A 23,235-nucleotide genomic window follows, 5' to 3' on the forward strand; every position below is an offset into this window, starting at 1 on the left:
GAAATATCCAATAAATGTCGTTCCACTTCATGATTGTGTCCCACTTGTTGTTGATTCTTCACAAAAAAATACAGTTTTATATCTTTATGTTTGAAGCCTGAAATGTGGCAAAAGGTCGCAAAGTTCAAGGGGGCCGAATACTTTCGCAAGGCACTGTATATACACAGTTGAAGTCGGAAGTTTACAAACACTTAGGTTGGAGTCATTAAAGCTTGTTTTTCAACCACTCGACACATGTATAAATATATATAAAAGAGAGAACAATATAAAAACATTTTTGTTGATCGGAAATATTCATTTATGTTTTAATCACTACCACAATATTGGAGTGATTCAAGTCTGAATTCAAGGTTTTCCCCTTTACATTGCTTATATGCAAATACAAATTAGAAGGAACAGACATTTTTAGGTACAGCTTTACAAAGATATTAGTATTTCTTTCATTTCATATACACTGCTCAAAAAAATAAAGGGAACACTAAAATAACACATCCTAGATCTGAATGAATGAAATATTCTTATTAAATACTTTTTTCTTTACATAGTTGAATGTGCTGACAACAAAATCACACAAAAATTAATCAATGGAAATCCAATTTATCAACCCATGGAGGTCTGGATTTGGAGTCACACTCCAAATTAAAGTGGAAAACCACACTACAGGCTGATCCAACTTTGATGTAATGTCCTTAAAACAAGTCAAAATGAGGCTCAGTAGTGTGTGTGCCTCTATGACCTCCCTACAAAGCCTGGGCATGCTCCTGATGAGGTGGCGGGGGGTCTCCTGAGGGATCTCCTCCCAGACCTGGACTAAAGCATCCGCCAACTCCTGGACAGTCTGTGGTGCAATGTGGCGTTGGTGGATGGAGAGACATGATGTCCCAGATGTGCTCAATTGGATTCAGGTCTGGGGAACGGGTGGGCCAGTCCATAGCATCAATGCCTTCCTCTTGCAGGAACTGATGACACACTCCAGCCACATGAGGTCTAGCATTGTCTTGCATTAGGAGGAACCCAGGGCCAACCGCACCAGCATATGGTCTCACAAGGGGTCTGAGGATCTCATCTCGGTACTTAATGGCAGTCAGGCTACCTCTGGCGAGCACATGGAGGCCTGTGCGGCCCCCCCAAAGAAATGCCACCCCACACCATGACTGACCCACCGCCTAACCGGTCATGCTGGAGGATGTTGCAGGCAGCAGAACGTTCTCCACGGCGTCTCCAGACTCTGTCACGTCTGTCACATGTGCTCAGTGTGAACCTGCTTTCATCTGTGAAGAGCACAGGGCGCCAGTGGTGAATTTGCCAATCTTGGTGTTCTCTGGCAAATGCCAAATGTCCTGCACTGTGTTGGGCTGTAAGCACAACCCCCACCTGTGGAGGCCGGGCCCTCATACAGTCTGTTTCTGACCGTTTGAGCAGACACATGCACATTTGTGGCCTGCTGGAGGTCATTTTGCAGGGCTCTGGCAGTGCTCCTCCTTGCACAAAGGCGGAGGTAGCGGTCCTGCTGCTGGGTTGTTGCCCTCCTCCACGTCTCCTGATGTACTGGCCTGTCTCCTGGTAGCGCCTCCATGCTCTGGACACTACGCTGACAGACACAGACACTCCGTCTCATGCTACCACTAGAGTGAAAGCACCGCCAGCATTCAAAACTGACCAAAACATCAGCCAGGAAGCATAGGAACTGAGAAGTGGTCTGTGGTCACCACCTGCAGAACCACTCCTTTATTGGGGGTGTCTTGCTAATTGCCTATAATTTCCACCTGTTGTCTATTCCATTTGCACAACAGCATGTGAAATTTGTCAATCAGTGTTGCTTCCTAAGTGGACAGTTTGATTTCACAGAAGTGGGATTGACTTGGAGTTACATTGTGTTGTTTAAGTGTTCCCTTTATTTTTTTGAGCAGTGTATAGATAAAAGAGAGTACAAAACATTTCCTATGAAAGTTTTTGTGCAATACATAATTTTTTTATTGATATGTACAGTATATTTAAGAGGACAGATTTAAGGCGTGATATTAAACATTACATTAAAAAAATAACAAGACACTGAAAGTAATGGTGAACATTTTGAAATCTAAAATCATTACATTTAAACACCAATTGTTAACAGTAAAATCAGACACCATGAGACTGAGTGGCTTGCAATTAATTTGATTTAAGTAATAATCAAAACAATTTCAAATCGTGAATAATCTCCTAAAACAAATCTTTGGCGAAGATCATAATATTCAACAAATGGTTCAGTAGCAATAGGTTCTGGGAACATTAACCCACGTTGGACAGTCAAAGATATGGAGCCCTTTTGTGTAAGATCAAGTTGTCCCTACACACTGTTTTAAGTTCTGTTTTTTGCTTCTCCCCTAATGGTTAATATTAGGACTTGTGGAGGGTAAGCGGATCCTAGAACTAAACATAAGGGTAACTTATACCCAGAGATATACTGAACAAAAATATAAAACGCAACATGCAAAGTGTTGGTCCTATGTTTCTTGAGACAAAATAAAATAAAATAATTTTCACAGAAATCTTCCATACACAAAAAGCGTATTTCTCTCAAATTTTGTTCACAAATTTGTTTACATCCCTGTTAGTGAGCATTTCTCCTTTGCCAAGATAATTGATCCACCTGACAGGTGTGGCATATAAAGAAGCTGATTAAACAGGAAGATGATCACACAGGTAAACCTTGTGCTGGGGACAATAAAAGGTAGGGGGGGGGGGGGGGGGCGCTCAATTCTAACGCCTGGCTCCTCAGTGGGTGGCGGTGCCCCTGCCCAGTCATGTGAAATGAATAGATTAGGGCCTAATTTATCTATTTCAATTGACTGACTTCCTTCTATAAACTGTTACTCAGTAAAATCTTATTGCATGTTGCATTTATATTTTTGTTCAGTATATAACACTTTTACAACGAGTGAGTTCTTGTCCTTATAGCTTTGATCTGGTTGGCTGAAATGTGCTGGGGGCGGAGTAGTGAGATATGAGTCTACCAGCTTCCCTCCAGCCAGAAAGCAGCGCTCCATGGACAGTGGAGAAGAAGGAAGGATGGGTGGCTTCTCCAGCAAACAACACCTGGAGAGGCTGAGAGAGAGAGAGAATATATAAGAGAGAGAATATGAGAGAGAGAGAGAGAAAGTGGGTCAAAAGATGACAGAATACACCACATGAACTGTGTATGTGCCTGTATACCTGTTCCCCTTGTTGTGGTAGTGGTTCAGCCAGGTTGTGTATATCCTGCAGTGAGGTTCCAATAGCGGTGTAGGTGTAGGAGCCACAGGTCCATGGGTCATGGAACCACTGAGACCTCAGGACACGCCGTGGGGTGATGGTTGGGTTCCCTACACACACAAACACACAGAAACGTAACGTTATGACTATAACTACTGTTCCCTGAAGGAGGGAAAAGGAGATACAATACAACTATGTGGAGAACTAAAGTCACTCCTGACGAGGCCAATGAAATCCACGACTCGCTGGAAGCCCTGCCTTCCACAGGTGATAACTCTGAGGCTCGGATATATTCCTTCAAGTCAGTACCACACCTCACTGCGCCCAGAACCGGGTGGCGCAGGGCCAAACAGACGTTGTACCTCATTTTCCTCCAAGGAAAAGTAGTTATAGTCATAGCGTTACATTCACTTTAAGTTGGTACTCTGGGTACAACACAACTATGGGGAAATGTAATCCTGTCCCAAGTCGACCCAATGGATACCAAGTGAAATAGCCCATGGAAGACCACCCAGACCTCCAACCTGCAAGATGCAGTCGTCTGGGTATTGCACGCTGCCTTAGACCCTCTCCTGTCAGCACGCTATGGGCTACACTTGGAGCAGTGACATCCAAGCGACAAACCTCACAAAAGTGTGGTAATGCCCAACTTGCCACCGCACAAATATCCAACAGTCAATTCTTTAAATAAAGCCCAAGACGCTGCCAGACCCCTGGGTAGAGTGGGCACGTACACCGCTAGGTAACCCTTGTTGCTATAGTGACATGAAAAAGTATGTGAACCCTTTGGAATTACCATGATTTCTGCATAAAATTGCCATCAAATTTGATCTGATCTTCATCTAAGTCACAACAATAGACAAACTTAGTGTGCTTAAAAACTAATAACACAAATTATTGTATTTTTCTTGTCTATATTGAAAACATCCTTTAAACATTCACAGTGTAGGTTGGAAAAAGTATGTGAACCCCTTTGCTAATGACTTCTCCAAAAGCTAATTGAAGTCCAATCAATGAGACGAGATGCCTCGCCCTATAAAAAATTCACAAAATTTTAGTTTGCTAGTCACAAGAAGAATTGCCTGATGTGAACCATGCCTCAAACAAAAGAGATCTCAGGAGACCTAAGATTAAGAACTGTTGACTTGCATAAAACTGGAAAGGGTTACAAAAGTATCTCTAAAAGCCTTGATGTTCATCAGTCCACTAAGACAAATTGTCTATAAATGGAGAAAGTTCAGCACTGTTGCTACTCTCCCTGGGAGTGGACGTCCTGCAAAGATAACTGCAAGAGCACAGAGCAGAACGCTCAATGAGGTTAAGAAGAGTCCTAGTGTCAGCTAAAGACTTCCAGAAATCTCTGGAACATGAGAACATATCTGTTGACGAGTCTACGATATGTAAAACACTAAATGGTGTTCACGTGAGGACACCACGGAAGAAGACCTTACTACACGTCTGAAGTTTGCAGAAGAGCACCTGGATGTTCAAAAATATTCTGTGGACAGATGAAACTAAAGTTGAGTTGTTTGGAACACAACACTGTGTGGAAAACCAAAAGGCACAGCACACCAACATCAAAACCTCATCCCAACTGTAAAGTATGGTGGAGGGAGCATCATCAGTTTGGAGCTGCTTTGCTGCCTCAGGGCCTGGACAGCTTGCTATCATCGACGGAAAAATGAATTCAAGTTTATCAAGACATTTTTGCAGGAGAATGTTAGGCTATTTGTCCACCAATTGAAGCTCAACAGAAGTTGGGTGATACAACAGGACAACGACCCAAAACAGAGGTAAATCAATTAACAGAATGGCTTCAACAGAAGAAAATATGCCTTCTGGGGTGGCCCAGTCAGAATCCTGACTTCAACCTGATTGAGATGCTGTGGCATGATCTCAAGAGAGCAGTTCACGGCAGACATCCCAAGAATATTGCTGAACTGAAACAGTTTTGTAAAGAGGAATGGTCCAAAACTCCTCCTGACCGTTGCACAGGTCTTATCCGCAACTACAGAAAACATTTGGTTGAGGTTATTGCTGCCAAAGGAGGGTCAACCAGTTATTAAATCCAAGGGTTCACATACTTTTTCCACCCTGCACTGTGAATGTTTACATGATGTGTTCAATAAAGACATGAAAACTTATAATTGTCCATTGTTATGACCTAGATGAAGATCAAATCAAATTTTATGACCAATTTATGCAGAAATCCAGGTATTTCCAAAGGGTTCACATCCTTTTCTTGCCACTGTATATGCCAGGGAGATCGCCTCCAAAATCCATTGGGAGAGACGCTGGTCAGAGATCGCCCTGCCGCGAGCTGGATTAGCAAACAGACAAAAAGCTGGTCACGAAAGTGGATAGCCCGGATCTGTTGCTTCTCAGAAGCAAATGAAGGAGTCGAAAAGGAAATAGCTCATAGCTAGAGACCTGTATGTAAGACTTAGTCAAGACCGTTGGGGCGAAGGCCACATTAGGATGCAACGTCCCCTTATAGTCAGCAGCGGCGAACTGAGTACAAGAAGGGTGTACGGATAACACATGGAGATCCCCAACGCGTTTAGCCGAGGCCAAAGACACGAGCAAGGAGGTTATGTAGGAGGATATTCAGAACCGCAGACTCCAGTGGTTTAAAAGGGGGCCTCATACAAAGCATCCAAAACCAAAGCTAAATCCCAAGTGAGCACAAAAGGTTTAAATACCGGTCTGAGATTGCACATTCAATTTCCACATGACACACTGAAATAGCAGCCATGTACACTTTCAAAGTGGAGGGATATGTAGGGAAATTAACACTCTGAAAGGGAACAATTGGACCTCTCAGGGGCCGAGCCCACAGACCCAAAATCTCTGTCCAAGTGTGGCAAATGTGCGCCTGGGATAAGTGATCAGCCTCCAGTATAAGGTAGCACGTCCTGTGAACAGGTCAGTGTTCCGTAGCCGCAGGCAGAACAGTTGAAACTGGAGCAGTAGCACGACCAGGTGGACTGGGGACAGCCAGCAGTCATCAGGCCAGGTAGTCCTGAGGCATGGTCCTCTGGCTCAGATCCTCCGGGAGGGGAGGAAGAGAGGGCATACTTAAATTCAGCAGAACACCAGATAAGACATGATAAATTCTCCAGATATAACAGACTGACCCTAGCCCCCTGACACAAACTACTGCAGCATAAACAAGCATTTCGCTACACTCGCATTAACATCTGCTAACCATGTGTATGTGACAAATAACATTTGATTTGATTTGATTTAAATACTGGAGGCTGAGGCAGGAGGGGTCGGGAGACACCGGGGGTATAGTCGGACGGGGCCACAGTGTCTCCCGACCCCTCCTGCCTCAGCCTCCAGTATTTATGCTGCCGTAGTTTGTGTCGGGGGGCTAGGGTCAGTCTGTTATATCTGGAGAATTTATCATGTCAGGCAGAGACAGCAAGGGTGGTTCGTCGCTCCAGTGCCTTTCCGTTCACCTTCACACTCCTGGGCCAGACTACACTCAATCATAGGACCTACTGAAGAGATGAGTCTTCAATAAAGACTTCAATAAAGATCCCAACCAGGCAAAATCCGCATCGAGCTGCCGCTTTCAAGGAGCTGGACACTAATCCAGATGCTTATAAGAAATCCCGCTATGCCCTCAGACGAACCATCAAACAAGCAAAGCGTCAATACACAATTAAGATTGAATCCTACTTCACCGGCTCTGACGCTCGTCGAATGTGGCAGGGCTTGAAAACTATTACAGACTACAAAAAGGGAAACCCAGACACGAGCTGCCCAGTGACGAGCCTATCCAATGAGCAAAATGCATTTTATGCTCGCTTCGAGGCAAGCAACACTGAAGCATGTACGAGAGCACCAGATGTTCTGAACGACTGTGTGATAATGCTCGGTAGCCGATGTGAGCAAGACCCTTAAAACAGGTCAACATTCACAAAGCCACGAGGCCAGACGGATTACCATGACGTATACTCAAAGAATGCGCGAACCAACTGTCAAGTGTCTTCACTGACATTTTCAACCTCTCATTGACAGAGTCTGTAATACCAACATGTTTCAAGCAGACCACCATAGTCCCTGTGCCCAAGGAAGCGAAGGTAATCTGCCAAAATAATTACCGCCCTGTAGCACTTACGTTAGTAGCCATGAAGTGCTTTAAAAGGCTGGTCATGACTCACATCAACAACATTCTCGCGGACACACTAGACCCACTCCAATTCGCCCCAACAGATCCACAGATGAGGCACTCTCTTTTTTTTTGTTGTTTAATTTTACCCCCTTTTCCTCCCCAATTTCGTGGTATCCAATTGTTGTAGTAGCTACTATCTTGTCTCATCGCTACAACTCCCGTACGGGCTCGGGAGAGACGAAGGTTGAAAGTCATGCGTCCTCCGATACACAACCCAACCAAGCCGCACTGCTTCTTAACACAGCGCGCATCCAACCCGGAAGCCAGCCGCACCAATGTGTTGGAGGAAACACCGTGTACCTGGCCACCTTGGTTAGCGCGCACTGCGCCCGGCCCGCCACAGGAGTCGCTGGTGCGCGATGAGACAAGGACACCCCTACCGACCAAGCCCTCCCTAACCCGGACGGCGCTAGGCAAATTGTGCGTCGCCCCACAGACATCCCGGTCGCGGCCGGTTACGACAGAGCCTGGGCGTGAACCCAGGGACTCTGATGGCACAGCTGGCGCTGCAGTACAGCGCCCTAAACCACTGCCCCACCCGGGAGGCCCGATGACGCAATCTCAATCGCACTCCACACTGCCCTTTCACACCAATGTGAGAATGCTGCTCATTGACTACAGCTCAGGGTTCAACACCACAGTGCCCACGAAGCTCATCACTAAGCTAAGGACCCTGGGACTAATCACCTCCCTCTGCAATTGGATCCTGGACTTCCTGACGGGCCGCCCCCAGGTGGTAAGGGTAGGCAACAAAACATCTGCCACGCTGATCCTCAACATTGGGGCCCCTCAGGGGTGTGTACTTAGACCCCTCCTGTACTACCCGTTCACCCATGACTGCATGGCAAACACGACTCCAACACCATCACTAAGTTTGCTGACGACACAACAGTGGTAGGCCTGATCACAGACAATGATGTGACAGCCTATAGGGAGGAGGTCAGAGACCTGGCATTGGGGTGCCAGAACAACAACCTCTCCCTCAATGTGAGCAAGACAAAGGAGCTGATCATGGACTACAGGAAAAGGCAGGCCCGAACAGACCACCATTAACATCGACAGGGCTGTAGTGGAGTGGGTCAAGAGTTTCAAGTTCCTTGTGTCCACATCAAACTATCATGGTCCAGACACACCAAGACAGTTGTGAAGAGGGCATGTAAGTGTAAGTCTCTGATTGTGACATCTTGTGTCCTTCTCCTTAGTTGTCTGTGTTTACTTTCACTCGTTCTGGAAGAGTGGTCTTCTGAGGACAGCTAATCAGCCGTGTCGATGATCCCAAGAGTTGTGATGAGAGCTGTGTAGTAGATGATTTGAAGAGAATAACCAGATGGTCCTACTTAAATTCACTTTCTTAGACACAGAACAGCTACTCAACGTAACATTGATGTTAGAGGCTACTTTGTCTTCTTCAACTCGTGTTGATTTTCAGGGTAGTGACCAATGGAGACCAAGCTGCAGCTTGTGGTCCTTCTAGTCTGACATGTTAATTATTAACTCAGTCTTTTATACACTTGGGTAAAAAGGGGTATTTCCATCATACTGACACGCTCTCTGAGCTCCCTCGGGCGTGGCTAGTTACAGGGCAAAAGATCAAAAACTATGATCTCGTTAGAAAACTAAATTCACATTCCTATCTTTACAAAAATATTATCTTCATCCTTGTTATTTCCTACACAGCGTAAAGGATGTAAACCTGATATATAGTGTGAAAGCTCTTCAAGTTACAATTTTTGTTATTTCACTTTTATACCATTTTTAATGACATCACAAAATAGACATTCATTTCCCATATTCCGTCTCTCATCATTCCCCACATTCAGATGTTGAAATATTGTCACAGTGTTCACTGTTGGACGTTAAAAGTTTTTGAGCGGTAAAACCTTCTGGAACAAAGGTATTCCATTCACCAATACTAGAGACCAAATGGAGTTGTCTGCTGCCTACAATTTACGATCGACGTGAGGTGTCATAAAACCCCCACACCAAATCCTCCACCCCTCTGCGGGTGAGAGGGCTCAGTAGACACTGCTCCATTGTAACCTGATCTTTGGATCCTATCAGGAGAGTCATGACAAATTAAAGATTTTGTCCCATCCTACAGTGCTTATGAAAGTTCAGACCCCTTCACTTTTCCACATTTTGTTACGTTACAGCCTGATTCTAAAATTTATTAAATTACAAAATGTTCCTCATTCTACACACAATACCACATAATGACAAAATGAAAACAGGTTTTTAGATTAAAAATACATATTAAATAGTATTCAGACCCTTTGCTCTGAAATTTGAAATTGAGCTCAGGTGCATCCTGTTTCCATTGATCATCCTTGAGATGTTTCTACAGCTTGGAGTCCACCCGTGGTACATTCAATTGATTGGACATGACTTGGAAAGGCACATACCTGTCTATATAAGGTCCCAGAGTTGACAGTGCATGTCAGAGCAAGAACACAAGCCATGAGGTCGAAGGATTTGTCCGTAGAGCTCCGAGAGAGGATGGTCCCCAAGAACACAGTGGCCTCCATCATCCTTAAATGGAAGAAGTTTGGAACCACCAAGAGTCTTCCTAGGGCTGGCAGCCCGGCCAAACTGAGCAATCGGGGGATGGTCACTCTGACAGAGCTCCAGAGTTCCTCTGTGGAGATGGCAGAAACTTCCAGAAGGGCAACCATCTCTGCAGCACTCTGCCAATCAGGCCTTTATGGTAGAGTGGCCAGACGGAAGCCACTCCTCAGTAAAATACACATGACAGCCTGCTTGGTTTGCCAAAAGTCACCTAAAGGACTCTCAGACCATGAGAAATAAGATTCTCTGGCCTGAACACCATGTGTCACATCTGGACGAAACCTGAACGAAAGATGAACGAAGAAAACCTGCTTCAGAGCGCAGACTGGGGCGAAGCGCACAGCCAAGACAACGCGGGAGTGGCTTCGTGACAAATCTCTTAATGTCCAGACTTTAACCCCATCAAACATCTCTGAAGAGACCGGAAAATAACGGTGCAGCAACGCTCCCCATCCAACCTGACAGAGCTCGAGAGGATCTGCAGATTACAATGGGAGAAACTCACCAAATACAGGTATGCCATGCTTGTAGCATCATACCCAAGAAGACTCGAGGCTGTAATCGCTGCCAAAAGTGCTTCAACAAAGTACTGAGTAAAGGCTCTGAATACTTATGTAAATAAGATATGTTTTTAATTTTAAATACATTTGCAAACATTTCTAAAAACAAGTTTTTTTTGTCATTATGGGGTATTGTGTGTGTAGGGTGATGAGAAAAAATAAATGATTTAATCAATTTTAGAATAAGTAACGAAATGTGGGAAAAGTGAAAGGGTCTTTCCGAATGCACTGTACATCCTGATATTATCAGGTTCTGACGACTAGATGGTTCGGTTCATGCTTTTAGGTGATTCTTTTATTTTAAATGTAAGAATCACCCCTCCCCTCAATGTTAAAGGAATAGTTCACCCAAATTACATATTCGTTTCCTTACCCTGTAAGCAGTCTATGGTCAAGGTATGACGGAAACCCACGCTTTGGTTATGTTTCAAATGCTAATGCCAATGATGAAGAATCAATACTGCGAGCCGCAGCTCCATACTAATTGTCAGACATGGAGCACTGATACTTTATACTCGTTGTTGGGGTGGGACTGGCGTGGCGTGTCCATGGGTGGCTTTTTACCATTTTTTATGTCCAAATAAGTTTGATCCAAATCGGATGTTAGGTACTATACTAAAATATACGAATCCTATAAATTAAAAAATGCCAATTTGGGTGCAATAAATTAGCTTAATTTCCCAGAGATCAAAATTCTATTTCAACAAAGTAATGTTGCAGGAATGCGAATTTTATCCGTTTTAAACATAATAAACGATTTCTGAACAATCTGAGATGGGTGTCATAACCCCTTTTTCTTGTGCTTTTTGAGGTGGAATGACCCAGGGGCGATTCATAATAAAATATAATTCCCAGGAATGAAAAGTATTGAGCTCGAGAAAGAGCGCTCCTTTCGGGATCCAACCCTGCTTGATCCCTCGACTCCGTTACCAACAACCAATCGCCTACAGAGCCCATATAACCTGTACCACTAGACACCTCAAAGGGACTCATTAGGGGCGCATTGGTCGCTCAGACCTGTGTTAAGGCCCCTCGCTCCGGTGGTTAGCCTAGCCAAGTTTAAAGGGGCTGCTTCCTCATCGGAGGTGCACGCAAGACCCGATTCCTCGAAATCCTCCAACTCCAGGAATTGGAAATAGGAATGGGGTTGCCATTAAGCTGGGGGAAAGCTTCATTCACAGGAAGTCAAGGCTGCTATCTTGGTCTTTTCAGTCCAAGCTAGGCTAGATGGCCTTATTGACCAAAGCAAGGTCCGTTTAGAATAACCAAGCGACTTAACACTATACTAAACAATAGAGCTACCCAAGCAACTCCACCGTGGGGAAGCAGGAATACCTAGTAGTAGCTAGTTCGCCTCTACGAACAAAAAGGGAACAAAAGATTAACACACTACTGACTGAAGTGTAGATTACAGACATGAAAGTACAATGGGTTAACCTGCGTATGAGGCATGTGATGGAGGGGTTAGATGTTAGAAGGTTTACCTGTGAACCTGCGTATCAGGTGTGTTACGGAGTGTGTGACGTCCTGTTCTGGCAGAGTCTCCATGAACTCAGACTCATGACCAGCGATCCAGCCACACAAAACATGGCCATACCTGGAGAGACAGGGGTAGAGAGGGGGAAAGAGGGTGAGAGGCAAGAGGCGTGGGGAGTTCAAGACATTGAATTAGAGATTTTTAGTTTGTGTGTACGTCTTAGTTACCGCTCAGTGGGTTTGAGGACAGTGAAACCAAACAGTTTCTTGATCCAGAATCTCTCCACATCTGATACCTGGTCCACCAAGTCTGACTAGAGGGCAACAGTAAAACTACTGTTACTGTCTGTGTGTTTGCAATGATAGATATATATTGTGTTCCTCAAGGATCCGTTTTGGGCCCAATACTCTTTTCACCGCATGCTTTGTGTTTCATACCTCGTCTTCCCAGACCAGGTATATGACCTCACAGTCGTCGTCCCACCAGGGTTGGTCAAACTCCACAAAGATCTTGTTGTTGGTTCCAAAGCCCATCCTCTGAACAGAGTGCAGCTTGTGGAGGGGTAGAGGAGGGGAGAGGAGGGTACCATGATGCTTCTTCAGATAACCTGATAGAATAATAGTAGATATTATTAGGTACACTGAACAAAAATGTAAACACTTCATGTAAAAAGTATTGGTCCCATGTTTCATGAGCTGAAATAAAAGATCCCAGAAATGTTCCATATGCACATTATGCAAATTTCTCTCAAATTTTGTGCACAAATTTGTTTACATCCCTGTTAGTGAGCATTTCTCCTTTGCCAAGATCATCCATCCACCTGACAGGTGTGGCATATCAGGAAGCTGATTAAACAGATCTATCATTACACAGGTGCACCCTGGGCTGCGGACAATAAAAGGCCACTAAAATGTGAAGTTGTCAAACACAATACCACAGATGTCTCAAGTTCTGAGGGAGCGTGTAGTTGGCATGCTGACTGCAGGAATGTCCACCAGAGCTGTTGACAGATAATTTAAATGTTCCTTTTTCTACCATAAGCAGCCTCCAATGTCATTTTAGAGAACTTGCTAGTATGTCCAACCGGCCTCACAACCACAGACCACGTGTAACCATGCTAGCCCAGGACCTCCACATCCAGCTTCTTCACCTACGGGATCGTCTGAGACCAGTCACCCCCGACAGCTGATGAAACGGGGGGTTTGCGGAACCAAAAAATGTCCATACAAACTGTCAGAAACCGTCTCAGGAAAGCTCATCTGCGTGTTCGTCGTCCTCACCAGGGTCTTGACCTGACTGCAGTTCAGAGTCGTATCCGACTTCAGTGGGCAACTGCTCACCTTCGATGGACACTGGCACGCTGGAGAGGTGTGCTCTTCACCGATGAACTGTACCGGCTTGCTGATGTCAACATTGTGAACAGTGTGCCCAATGGTGGCGGTGAGATTATGGTATCGGCAGGCATAAGCTATGGACAACGAACACAATTGCATTTTAGCGATGGCAATTTGAATGCGCAGAGATACCATGACGAGATCCCGAGGCCCATTGTCGTGCCATTCTTCCGCCTCCATTACCTCATGTTCATGTACGGCCCCATGTCGCTAGGATCTGTACACAATTCCTGGAAACTGAAAATGTCCCAGTTCTTCCATAGCCTGCATATTTCACCAGACATCACCCATTGAGCATGTTCGGGATGTTCTGGATCGGCGTGTACGACAGCGTGTTCCCGCCAATATCCAGCAACTTGGCACAATCATTGAAGAGCAATGGGACGACATCCCACAATCAACAGCCTGGTTTTCTGACCCACGCCCCTACTTTAAAAAAAATAGTTATCTGTGACCAACAGATGCCAATCTGGAATGATTTCCTTATATGAACTGTAACTCAGTAAAATCTTTGAAATTGCTGCATTTATATTTTTGTCCAGTGTAGTTTTGGAGGTTGTTCTAAAAAAAAAAAAGTAAATGAGAGGAGAAGAGAGACATGGCATGGTGCCTATTTTAGGTAGCCTGTCAGCACAGAAAACTCAGATTTCCAGTTCTTTGAGAAGGTACGGTCACAATGTTTGTTACTGGTTATAAAAGGTTAATGTTTAGAAACTTAGAAGAGATGTCATAAAATGTAATATAAGAGAACATTTTAACAGTAGTCATTTGACATCTGTGTGTGTGTGTGTGAGAGACCTACCGAGAGGGACAGTGAGGATGACGTGGTCCGCTGGGATTCTCTCTCCATCTTCACACTCCAACACAACAGGGTACTCTCTCCCTCCTTTCCTTACCACCCTCTGCCAGTGGACACAGCTGACTGGTCGATGGTAGGAGACTATCCCAGCAGGAAGCTCTTTCATCAAGTTGTCGATTAACCCTTCATAACCTCTGAAAGAGACAGAACAGCAGTCTAGTCAAGTCACTCACACAGCGATGGCACTCAGCGGTAAACTGAGAAAGGTGCAATCGATGTCTACACACACACACACACACAGACAGACACACAGCAGAATGATTTTTTGATAGCCTAATTTAGATATTTTATGCTTAGAATTTACGACATTTGGTAGGCTTTGTTACTCAACTTGTTTAGAATTAGATAAACGCAGCTTCTCTTCGGGCATTACTTGTTGCCCTAGAATACTTAATAAAGCCTTGCTCACCAGAATAAAGTCATAACATCAATAGAATAAATGTATCAATAATGTAGCTGACATCTGTAAAGTTCTTCTTTAACGTTTAGAGACCGGGGAGAAACTGCAATAACTCGGAAAGATTTTCTGTAAAACTTCCAAATGACACCAGTTTGACCGGTTTTATGAAAAGCTGTGAAAACAATCCATCAAGATTCAGATAATAATATTTCAGTTGGTCTTGGATGCATATTTTATGCGGTTAAAATAGCCTACTGTCAGCTTTATTTCTCAGAAAAAGATGGCAAGTTTGCAAAGTACTTAACGGTCCATTCGCAGTCTCTCAAGATGCTGAAATAAATACATAATTTCTCTCCACTCCTGTTCCAGAGACAAAATTGTTGCTTGCCGTAAAACGATACACCAAATGTTAATTTTGTAGCCTACTAATATTATATTAGGCTACATTGTGAGAGGTTATAGGAGTACAGTCATTGTGCAGATTTCAGTTACTATTCCATTTAACCCAGCCGCACCCCTGCTTTCCCCATCCCCTGCGAGCCCACACAAACTGACCGGGGGAAGGTGCAGTCCAATCCAGGCAAGGTCTTGTACAGTCCAAAGGCTCCCAGGCCCAGCGTGTCCAGAGTGTGTGTTCCATTCACACAACACTCCGCCTTCAACAGAGTACTGATCAAAGACAGACGGACAGATTGACAGGACAGACTGTCACCTTGCCACCGCTCTGCTGCACGCTGACGCACCTACACACACACACACACACACACGCACGCACATTTAACAGGCAGACAAGAGATATAGGTATACGGTGTGTGTATGTGTGTGGGCGCATGTGTGACGTACCTCTGTCCTTATGAACTCTCCGACACTGCTATACGGTTCTCCTCCCTGTTCGCTGAACTCGCCTCCCTCCTCCAACACCTCAGCAAACAGCTCTACAGCAGGACCCATCAGCTCTGGAGTCAGCTTATGATCTGGTAGAAACATAACACAATGCTAACGAACTACCGACTAGCTAAGACTTTGTATGAGCCAATGTTTTTTCTATGGGGTTCATACATTGACCGACAAAAAAACAAAAAAAAAGGGAACGGAGAGCGCATCCACAGTTTGGTCTGTCGCTTGTACATACGCAACTCATGTTAGTTCAACTCATTTTAACTTCTGACGGACAAAAAAAAGAAAAAGAACTGACTAAAAACAGTCTCTGTCTGGCCCAACTTTTTACCAGAGCTGGAGAACCAGTTTGGTACCCATGGTGGGTGACCTCCTATAGCCAGGTCCTGGTTCTCCGGAGTCAGGCTCTCTGGGTCCAGCAGGCTGTACTGTCTGGACAGACAGAACACTGGGTTAGCCTCCGACGGACCATGGATCCAGTTAGCGCCAATCTCTATGATGTTATTACCTAGAGGAGAGAGTGGGAAGGGAGAGAGAGAGAGTGTAATACATTCAAACAAGTTTAGCGACACACAGCATATGAGTAGGTTACACAATTACACAGCAATAAAAATAAGTGCTATGGTTTTATGATACAGACTGCAGTTAAAGACGCATCATGGTTTGATATATTACCGTATATTGATAAAGCTACAGCCTACTGTATCACATGCTTTTTTGACAATGTTTATTGACACCGGTCATATTCAATGGGTGTTGCCCATTTCTAAATTCATCAGTTATTCTGCACTCTGGCACAATCAGATGAGAGTGCCCTGAAATCAGAGTAGATGACCAGACTGCAGGAATGTCCACCAGAGCTGTTGCCAGAGAATTGAATGTTAATTTCTCTACCATAAGCCGCCTCCAACGTTGTTTTAGAGAATTTGGCAGTACGTCCAACTGGTCTCACAATCTCAGACCACGTGAAGCCCACGCCAGCCCAGGACCTCCACATTTTGCTTCTGCAGGATTATTTAGGGTGGGGGGTTATTTCTGTCTGTAATAAAGCCCTTTTGTGGGAAAAACTCATTCTGATTGGCTGGGCCTAGCTCTAAGTGGGTGGGCCTAAGCCCGCCCAGGCCCAACATGACTGCGACATTGCAGTCAGATTATGGTTTAATACATTTATTTCAATTGATTTCCTTATATGAACTGTAACTCAGTAAAATCTTTGAAATTGTTGCATGCTACATTTTTGTTCAGCATATATTGGATCTTTGTCCAGCTACTGTGAAAAGTTTGGATGTGTGTAAAACCATCCATAGTCTGCGTTGTTTTAACATTATATGCCCACAGGGAGAAAGGATGGTGCCTGTAAGTGTGACATAGCCTATTTAGAATTGGAATTATATTATTCATTCTCTTTTTAGGCCTTATCAATAATTAATTAATGTAATCTTGCTTATTGACAATGTTTGGCATGTCCATGCACAGCCATAATGCAATTTACATTAGGCCTAGATCCTATATCAGTGTGGATGCTATTGCAGCCATGCAATTACTTAGAACAATGTGGACTGCAAACGGATTCAAGTTAACATATTTATCAAAGATAGGTCTACATTGTTATTTTATTTCTGTAAGGCAGTAGCCGATGTGAGTAAGACCTTTAAACAGGTCAACATTCACAAGGCTGCAGGGCCAGACGGATTACCAGGGCGTGTACTCCGAGCATGCACGGACCAACTGGCAAGTGTCTTCACTGACATTTTCAACCTGTCCCTGCCGAGTCCGTAATACCTACATGTTTCAAGTAGGACACCATAGTCCCTGTGCCCAAGAACACCAAGGTAACCTGCCTAAATGACTAGCGACCCGTAGCACTCACATCTGTAGCCATGAAGTGCTTTGAAAGGCTGGTCATGGCTCACAACACCATTATCCAAGAAACCCCAGACCCACCCCAATTTGCATACTGCCGCAACAGGTCCACAGATGACATAATCTCTATTGCACTAAACACTGCCCTTTCCCACCTGGACAAAAGGAACACCAATGTGAGAATGCTAAAAATTGCCAAAGACTCCAACCACCCAAGCCATTGACTATTTTCTTTGATACCGCACGGTAAGTGGTACCAGAGCACCAAGTCTAGGTCCAAAAGGCTTCTGAACAGCTTCTACCCCCAGCCATAAGACTGCTGAACAGCTAACCAAATGGCTACATGCATTTTTACACTGCTGCTTCTCGCTGTTTATTAACTATTATCTGTGCAAAGTCACTTTACCCCTACCTACATGTACATATTACCTCAATATAGCCCCGTTATTGTCATTTTATTGTTGCTCTTTAATTTGAGTTTATTTAGTAAAATGCTTGTTTTTTCTTAATTCTTATTCTTCTTAAAACTGCATTGTTAAGGGCTTGTAAGTAAGCATTTCCCGGTAAGGTCTACTGCACCTGCTGTATTTCATGTGACAAATAAAATGGTATTTGATTTGATTTCAAAATTAGCCCTGCTGTCACCATTTAGACATTGATACCACATATGCATTTTTGAGTTGAAGAACACCAACCAATGCAATGTAGAATCAGTTTAACAGGTGACAGACAGATGATTGTACTATTGTAACATGCAGTGGGGAGAATTCTATTGTCCCCGTCAGGAGTCCAGGCTTTTGACATAGATGGTAGAGCTCTCATCTCTGGACCACACAAGCTTTAGATTGCATACTGCTAAGGCACTTGTTGCTCTCTACATCGGTCAGCTACATTGGTGACCACGGTGGGATCCTTTCGATCAGTGGAGGCTGGTGGGAGGAGCTATAGGGGGACGGGGTCATTGTAATGGCTGGAATGCAATGGTATCAAACTCATTAAACTTACGGAAACCACGTTTGACTCTGTTCTATTAATTCAATTCCAGCCATTACAATTAGGCCGCCTCCTATAGCCCCTCCCACCAACTGCCACTGCGTTCGACATCCCTATGGGGCCTAGGCACACAAATTCTCCTAGAGAGAAGGGGGAACACTGAAGTATGCATTTATGACAGTTCTACAGTCAACAGAGGCCCAGGCTTTTGGCATAGATGGTAAAGTTCTCCTTTCTGGACTGCAACATGTTAAGATTGTGCCCTCCACAGCACTTGATATACATTGATTGGTAGTTTAACCTATAATTAGATTTGCTATTTGTCTCCGTACTCAATAAATGGTGAAACACTGTCATGGTGTTCTTTGTTTTCGAATGTATATGCATGAAACATACATCATGAAAACCATGTCTCACACTCAGTCATAGTTTGTAGAATAACAAATGGATTGGTAAGATTTAGGCACAGTCACCTTTTATGAGGTTAGTGGGAAAGTTAATAATTTAAACAACCTAAATATACTCATATTCACTTAACATTTAGTATTTATCATTCTCCATACCTTATGTTCCAATGCATCAAACTCTATGCATGCCCACCATGGAATTGGTCAGCTGCTATTTGAGAACTAATCTGGTTTAGAAATCAAAGTGGTTATCTTATTACACAGATTGTATCGCAAGGTATGCCACAGTGCCTTCAGAAAGAATTCGTACCCTTGATTTATTCCACATTTTGTTGTGTTACAGCCTGAACTCAATGGATTAAATATATTTTTTTCAACCATCGTCACATAATACCCAAAAAGTGAAAACATATTTTTAGACAAATTAAATACAGAAATCGTATCTATATAAGAATGCACACCCGAGTCAATACACGTTAGAATAACCTTTAGCAGCGATTAAGACTAAGCTTAATCGATGGTTAAGACTAAGAAAAAGTGCTTTGCACACATGGATCGTATAATTTTTAAAATAAAATTCTTCAAGCTCTGTCAAGTTGTTTGTTGATCATTTCTAGACAGCCATTAAGTCTTGCCATAGATATCCAAGCAGATTTAAGTAAAACTGTAACTAAGTCACTCAGGAACATTCTTGGTAAGCAACTGCAGTGCATATTCGGCCTTGGGTTTTAGGTTATTTGTCCTGCTGAAAGGTGAATGTCTCCCAGTGTCTGTTGGAAAGCAGACTGAACCAGATTTTGCCCTCTAAGATTTAGCTCTATTCCGTGTTTTATTATCGTAAAAAACGCACTAGTCCTTGCCGATGACAAGCATACCCATAACATGATGCAGCCATCACCATGGTTGAAAATATGAAGAGTAGTACTCAGTGATGTGTTGTATTTGCCACAAACATAAGGCTTTGTATTCAAGACAAAGTTAATTTCTTCGCCACATTTTTTGCAGTTTTACTTTAGTGCCTTGTTGCAAACAGAAGGCATATTTTGGAATATTTTTAGTCTGTACAAGCTTCCTTCTTTTCACTCTGTCAATTAGGTTAGCCATGATATATCAGACCTATACCACAGGTATGACAAAATATGTATTTTTTCTGCTCGAATTACGATGGTAACAAGATTATTATAGCAATAAGGCTCCTCAGGGTATTTTGGCAACGCATTGCGTCGTGCCTAAGAACAGCCTCTAGCAGTGGTATATTGGCCATATACCACACCCCCTTGGGCCTTATTGCTTAAGTATGTTTTGGCAAATATGCATATTGCAGTGGTGTCCAACACGGAACCCAAACCGGCTGTGCAGCGTGCACCATCGTGCATTATTTTGTCCTCCCACACCAAACGAGATCACGACACGCAGGTTAAAATATCAAAACAAACTCTGAAACAATTACATTAATTTGGGAACAGGTCAAAAAGCATTAAACATTTACGGCAATTTAGCTAGCTAGCTTTCACTTGCTAGCTAATTTGTCCTATTTAGCTAGCTTGCTGTTGCTAACTAATTTGTCCTGGGATATAAACATTGAGTTGTTATTTTACCTGAAATGCACAAGGTCCTCTACCTCGACAATTAATCCACACAAAATGGCCAACCGAATCGTTTCTAGTCATCTCTCCTCCATCCAGGCTTTTTCATCTTTGAACTTATGTTGATTGGCATCTACACTTTCATAGTATTACCACGACAACCGGCACAACAGTTTGTCTTTCAATCACCGACGTGGGTATAACCAATGAGGAGATGGCACATAGGGATCTGCTTCTATAAACCAATGAGGAGATGGGAGATGCAGGACTTGCAGCACGAACTGCGTCAGAAATAGAAAGGAGTATCGCAGATGCTCCTTGGCGAGATTTCGAAATGTATTTTGCGACGCGAGCGGTGTAGTCAGCCTGTTTTAACCTCCATTCTAGCATACATGATTACACACACCTTTCCACCTTTTTGCTTTTATTTGGGATTCTATGCAAAGTATATTATTGAATGTTTCGTTAAGCTTGCAGCTAGTTCCTTGAAATAAGACAATCATGCCAAAACATTTTACTTCACTGGCAGAGTGAGGATAATTAAACACAAATTTACTTTTATAGTAGCTGGCTAGGCTAGTCAAACTGTAATATTGCCTAGCTTTCAATAAATTGGCTAAATGGTCAACGATGTTACCTCTTCACAGGATCAAAACAAATCGTATTGCATGCTGCATATTTCAAGTGCACTCGAAAACAGATATTTATCTATAGCTATTCCTCTTCATCAGACAGCAACTTGCGTTTTCACAACAGGCTGTGTTTACGACTAGAAACAGTAGATAGAAGATTGGCTGTCTTCATCACGAGGTGTACGAGAGTTCAAATTCAGCCGTCCGCCACATTTGCCCGAGTAGACCGTGTTGAAGTATTATTTTTATGAGAAAATTCAAGGTGCCAACACATGTTATAGTCATCATAAGAATGTTTCTGTCATAAGCAACAACAACAAAAAAACAGCTCCTTCCTAGACTGGGATCGAGCAACTTCACGTTTTTCACCTATCCCCTTGATAGCTGCAAGATGCAGTTGGTGAAGTGAAGACATAACTTCATGACCTTTGATCACATGATTTTTGTAAAGTTCCTGCAGTCGAGATGTAAGCGTAAATCGGACGATTTTATCCCCATAAATGCAACACTTTGAAAAGCGGTGAGAATCGACTTGGCAAAATTAAGTGATCCGATCGAACGCACCCCTTTCTCTCTTCATGTTCCCGCTACACTCACCCATTTTGCCTGTCTTTATCCTTCCTCCACTCCGCCCCGTCGCTTCCAGGATCCTCACATTGCGGAAACCATGTTTGGTTAACTTCAAAGCTGCTCCAATACCAGATATTCCACAGCCAACTATTACAATCTGCGAGTCCAACCCGTGCCGCAAAGCCATAACGGTGCCCTGATGTCTATCAACTGGTCTCCGTCGCTCCCTCTCCACTCGATCTTCTTCTTCTTCTTCGATGGGGTTTAATGGCGGTTGGCATCCAATGTTAATGGTTCATTACCGCCACCAGCTGTACGGGGTATTGAATAAGAACAACAAAAAACATTCCGGGAAAGGTGGAAAACGTCATCACACTAAATAAAACACGTAAAATATCAAGTAAAATAAAAACACCATACTTCTTCAATCACAGTCCACTCCAAAATGCATCCCTACACAGGCTCAGGGGCCTGTGTACATTCACAAACAGGATTTATTGCACTGCATTGGCTGTGAAATCAAGAAGACCCCAAAAAACTTCAGCAGCATGCACAATGACTCCAATTTTCTTAGACTTCTTCTCCACTTGTGCTGTACAGTTTATAACTATTGCAATAAATAATACAAAGTCCACCTTTTTAACATGTAACATTTCACTATCCCTCGGTTGATGAGAAACCTTCGCTGGTTGTGCTTCTTCCCCACCACACGCTCCTTTACATTTTCTCACCGCCTCCAGATAAGAGACACTTTGGACGCTCCTTACCCATGCCACCTCATTCTCCTTCACCCTTCATAGGGCACTCCAAGAATTCAAGTGCATGTTCACCACCACAATTGCAGCATTTCTTCCATCCTGCACACTTGACACATTACCAAATATTTTACATTTATGACACTGAAGGGGCTTGTGCACAAAAGCTCTTACTGCGCATCTCATGAATCCTAAGTTTATATGAGAAGGGAGCAGTGGAGCCCCACATCTTTGGGGGGGGGGGGGGGGGCTTGCCTGTTTTGCATGTTATTTTAGCATTAATACGTGTCACATATCAGTTTGCAATAATGTAAAAAATATATACAGAATTTAGTTATTAAAGCTGCATACAAACTTTGTCTCTTTTTTGTTTTCTTGAGTAAGGCAGCTCAAATGCAGGTGTTTCAGGCAAGCTCAGTGCTTTCTGTGGTGGTGGTGGGGCAAGCCAGCAGAAAATACGGAGCGTTGCGCCGTGATTGGCTCAGTGTTCTCTCACTCATGGGGACACTACTTCACCGCCAAGTCTAAGGGTAGACCTCAAAAAAGTTTGCCCTTTGGATGCTGCCATAGAGTTACAATAGAAGTGCCCAGCCAAGAAGGCTCAAGGTCATTGGCCACAGATAAAATTATGTCAAATCACATTATATGTACAGTAGCTTTGATTGGACTGATCGTGTAAACGTCATACTTTCACAATCTTAGCTAGCAGTCATCATCATGAATAAAGTCAACAATCTACTGGTAAATCCTTTTTAATCCATGTCATATGAAGAGAATAAATGAATGCTCATCGGCCATTGGACATAAACATTACACAACAAGCTGGAAATTGCAAATTCAACAATGAGAGGTTTGGAAGG

The 23,235-nt window shown here is 43.5% G+C and overlaps 1 protein-coding gene across 2 annotated transcripts; it reads right to left on the reverse strand.

The window, feature by feature from the left end:
• Nucleotides 1-1,872: 1,872 nt before the first annotated feature.
• Nucleotides 1,873-21,880, reverse strand: LOC139409186 (polyamine oxidase). Of its 2 annotated transcripts, XM_071153993.1 has the most exons (11): nucleotides 21,648-21,870; nucleotides 15,901-16,077; nucleotides 15,516-15,646; nucleotides 15,228-15,415; nucleotides 14,216-14,406; nucleotides 12,457-12,626; nucleotides 12,247-12,332; nucleotides 12,027-12,139; nucleotides 3,196-3,344; nucleotides 2,910-3,087; nucleotides 1,894-2,446 (listed from the first exon to the last, which is right to left on the reverse strand). In XM_071153993.1, exons 1-10 carry the CDS (start codon nucleotides 21,805-21,807, stop codon nucleotides 2,935-2,937), a joined length of 1,518 nt encoding a protein of 505 aa, XP_071010094.1. In that variant the 5' UTR covers nucleotides 21,808-21,870; the 3' UTR covers nucleotides 1,894-2,446; nucleotides 2,910-2,934. The 2 variants fall into 2 exon arrangements, with proteins under 2 accessions (XP_071010084.1, XP_071010094.1); XM_071153983.1 differs by having other exon boundaries at nucleotides 1,873-3,087; nucleotides 21,648-21,880.
• Between the last annotated feature and the right edge of the window lie 1,355 nt (nucleotides 21,881-23,235).

This window comes from Oncorhynchus clarkii, chromosome 1 (genome assembly GCF_045791955.1).
Source record: "Oncorhynchus clarkii lewisi isolate Uvic-CL-2024 chromosome 1, UVic_Ocla_1.0, whole genome shotgun sequence".
NCBI lineage: Eukaryota > Metazoa > Chordata > Actinopteri > Salmoniformes > Salmonidae > Oncorhynchus > Oncorhynchus clarkii.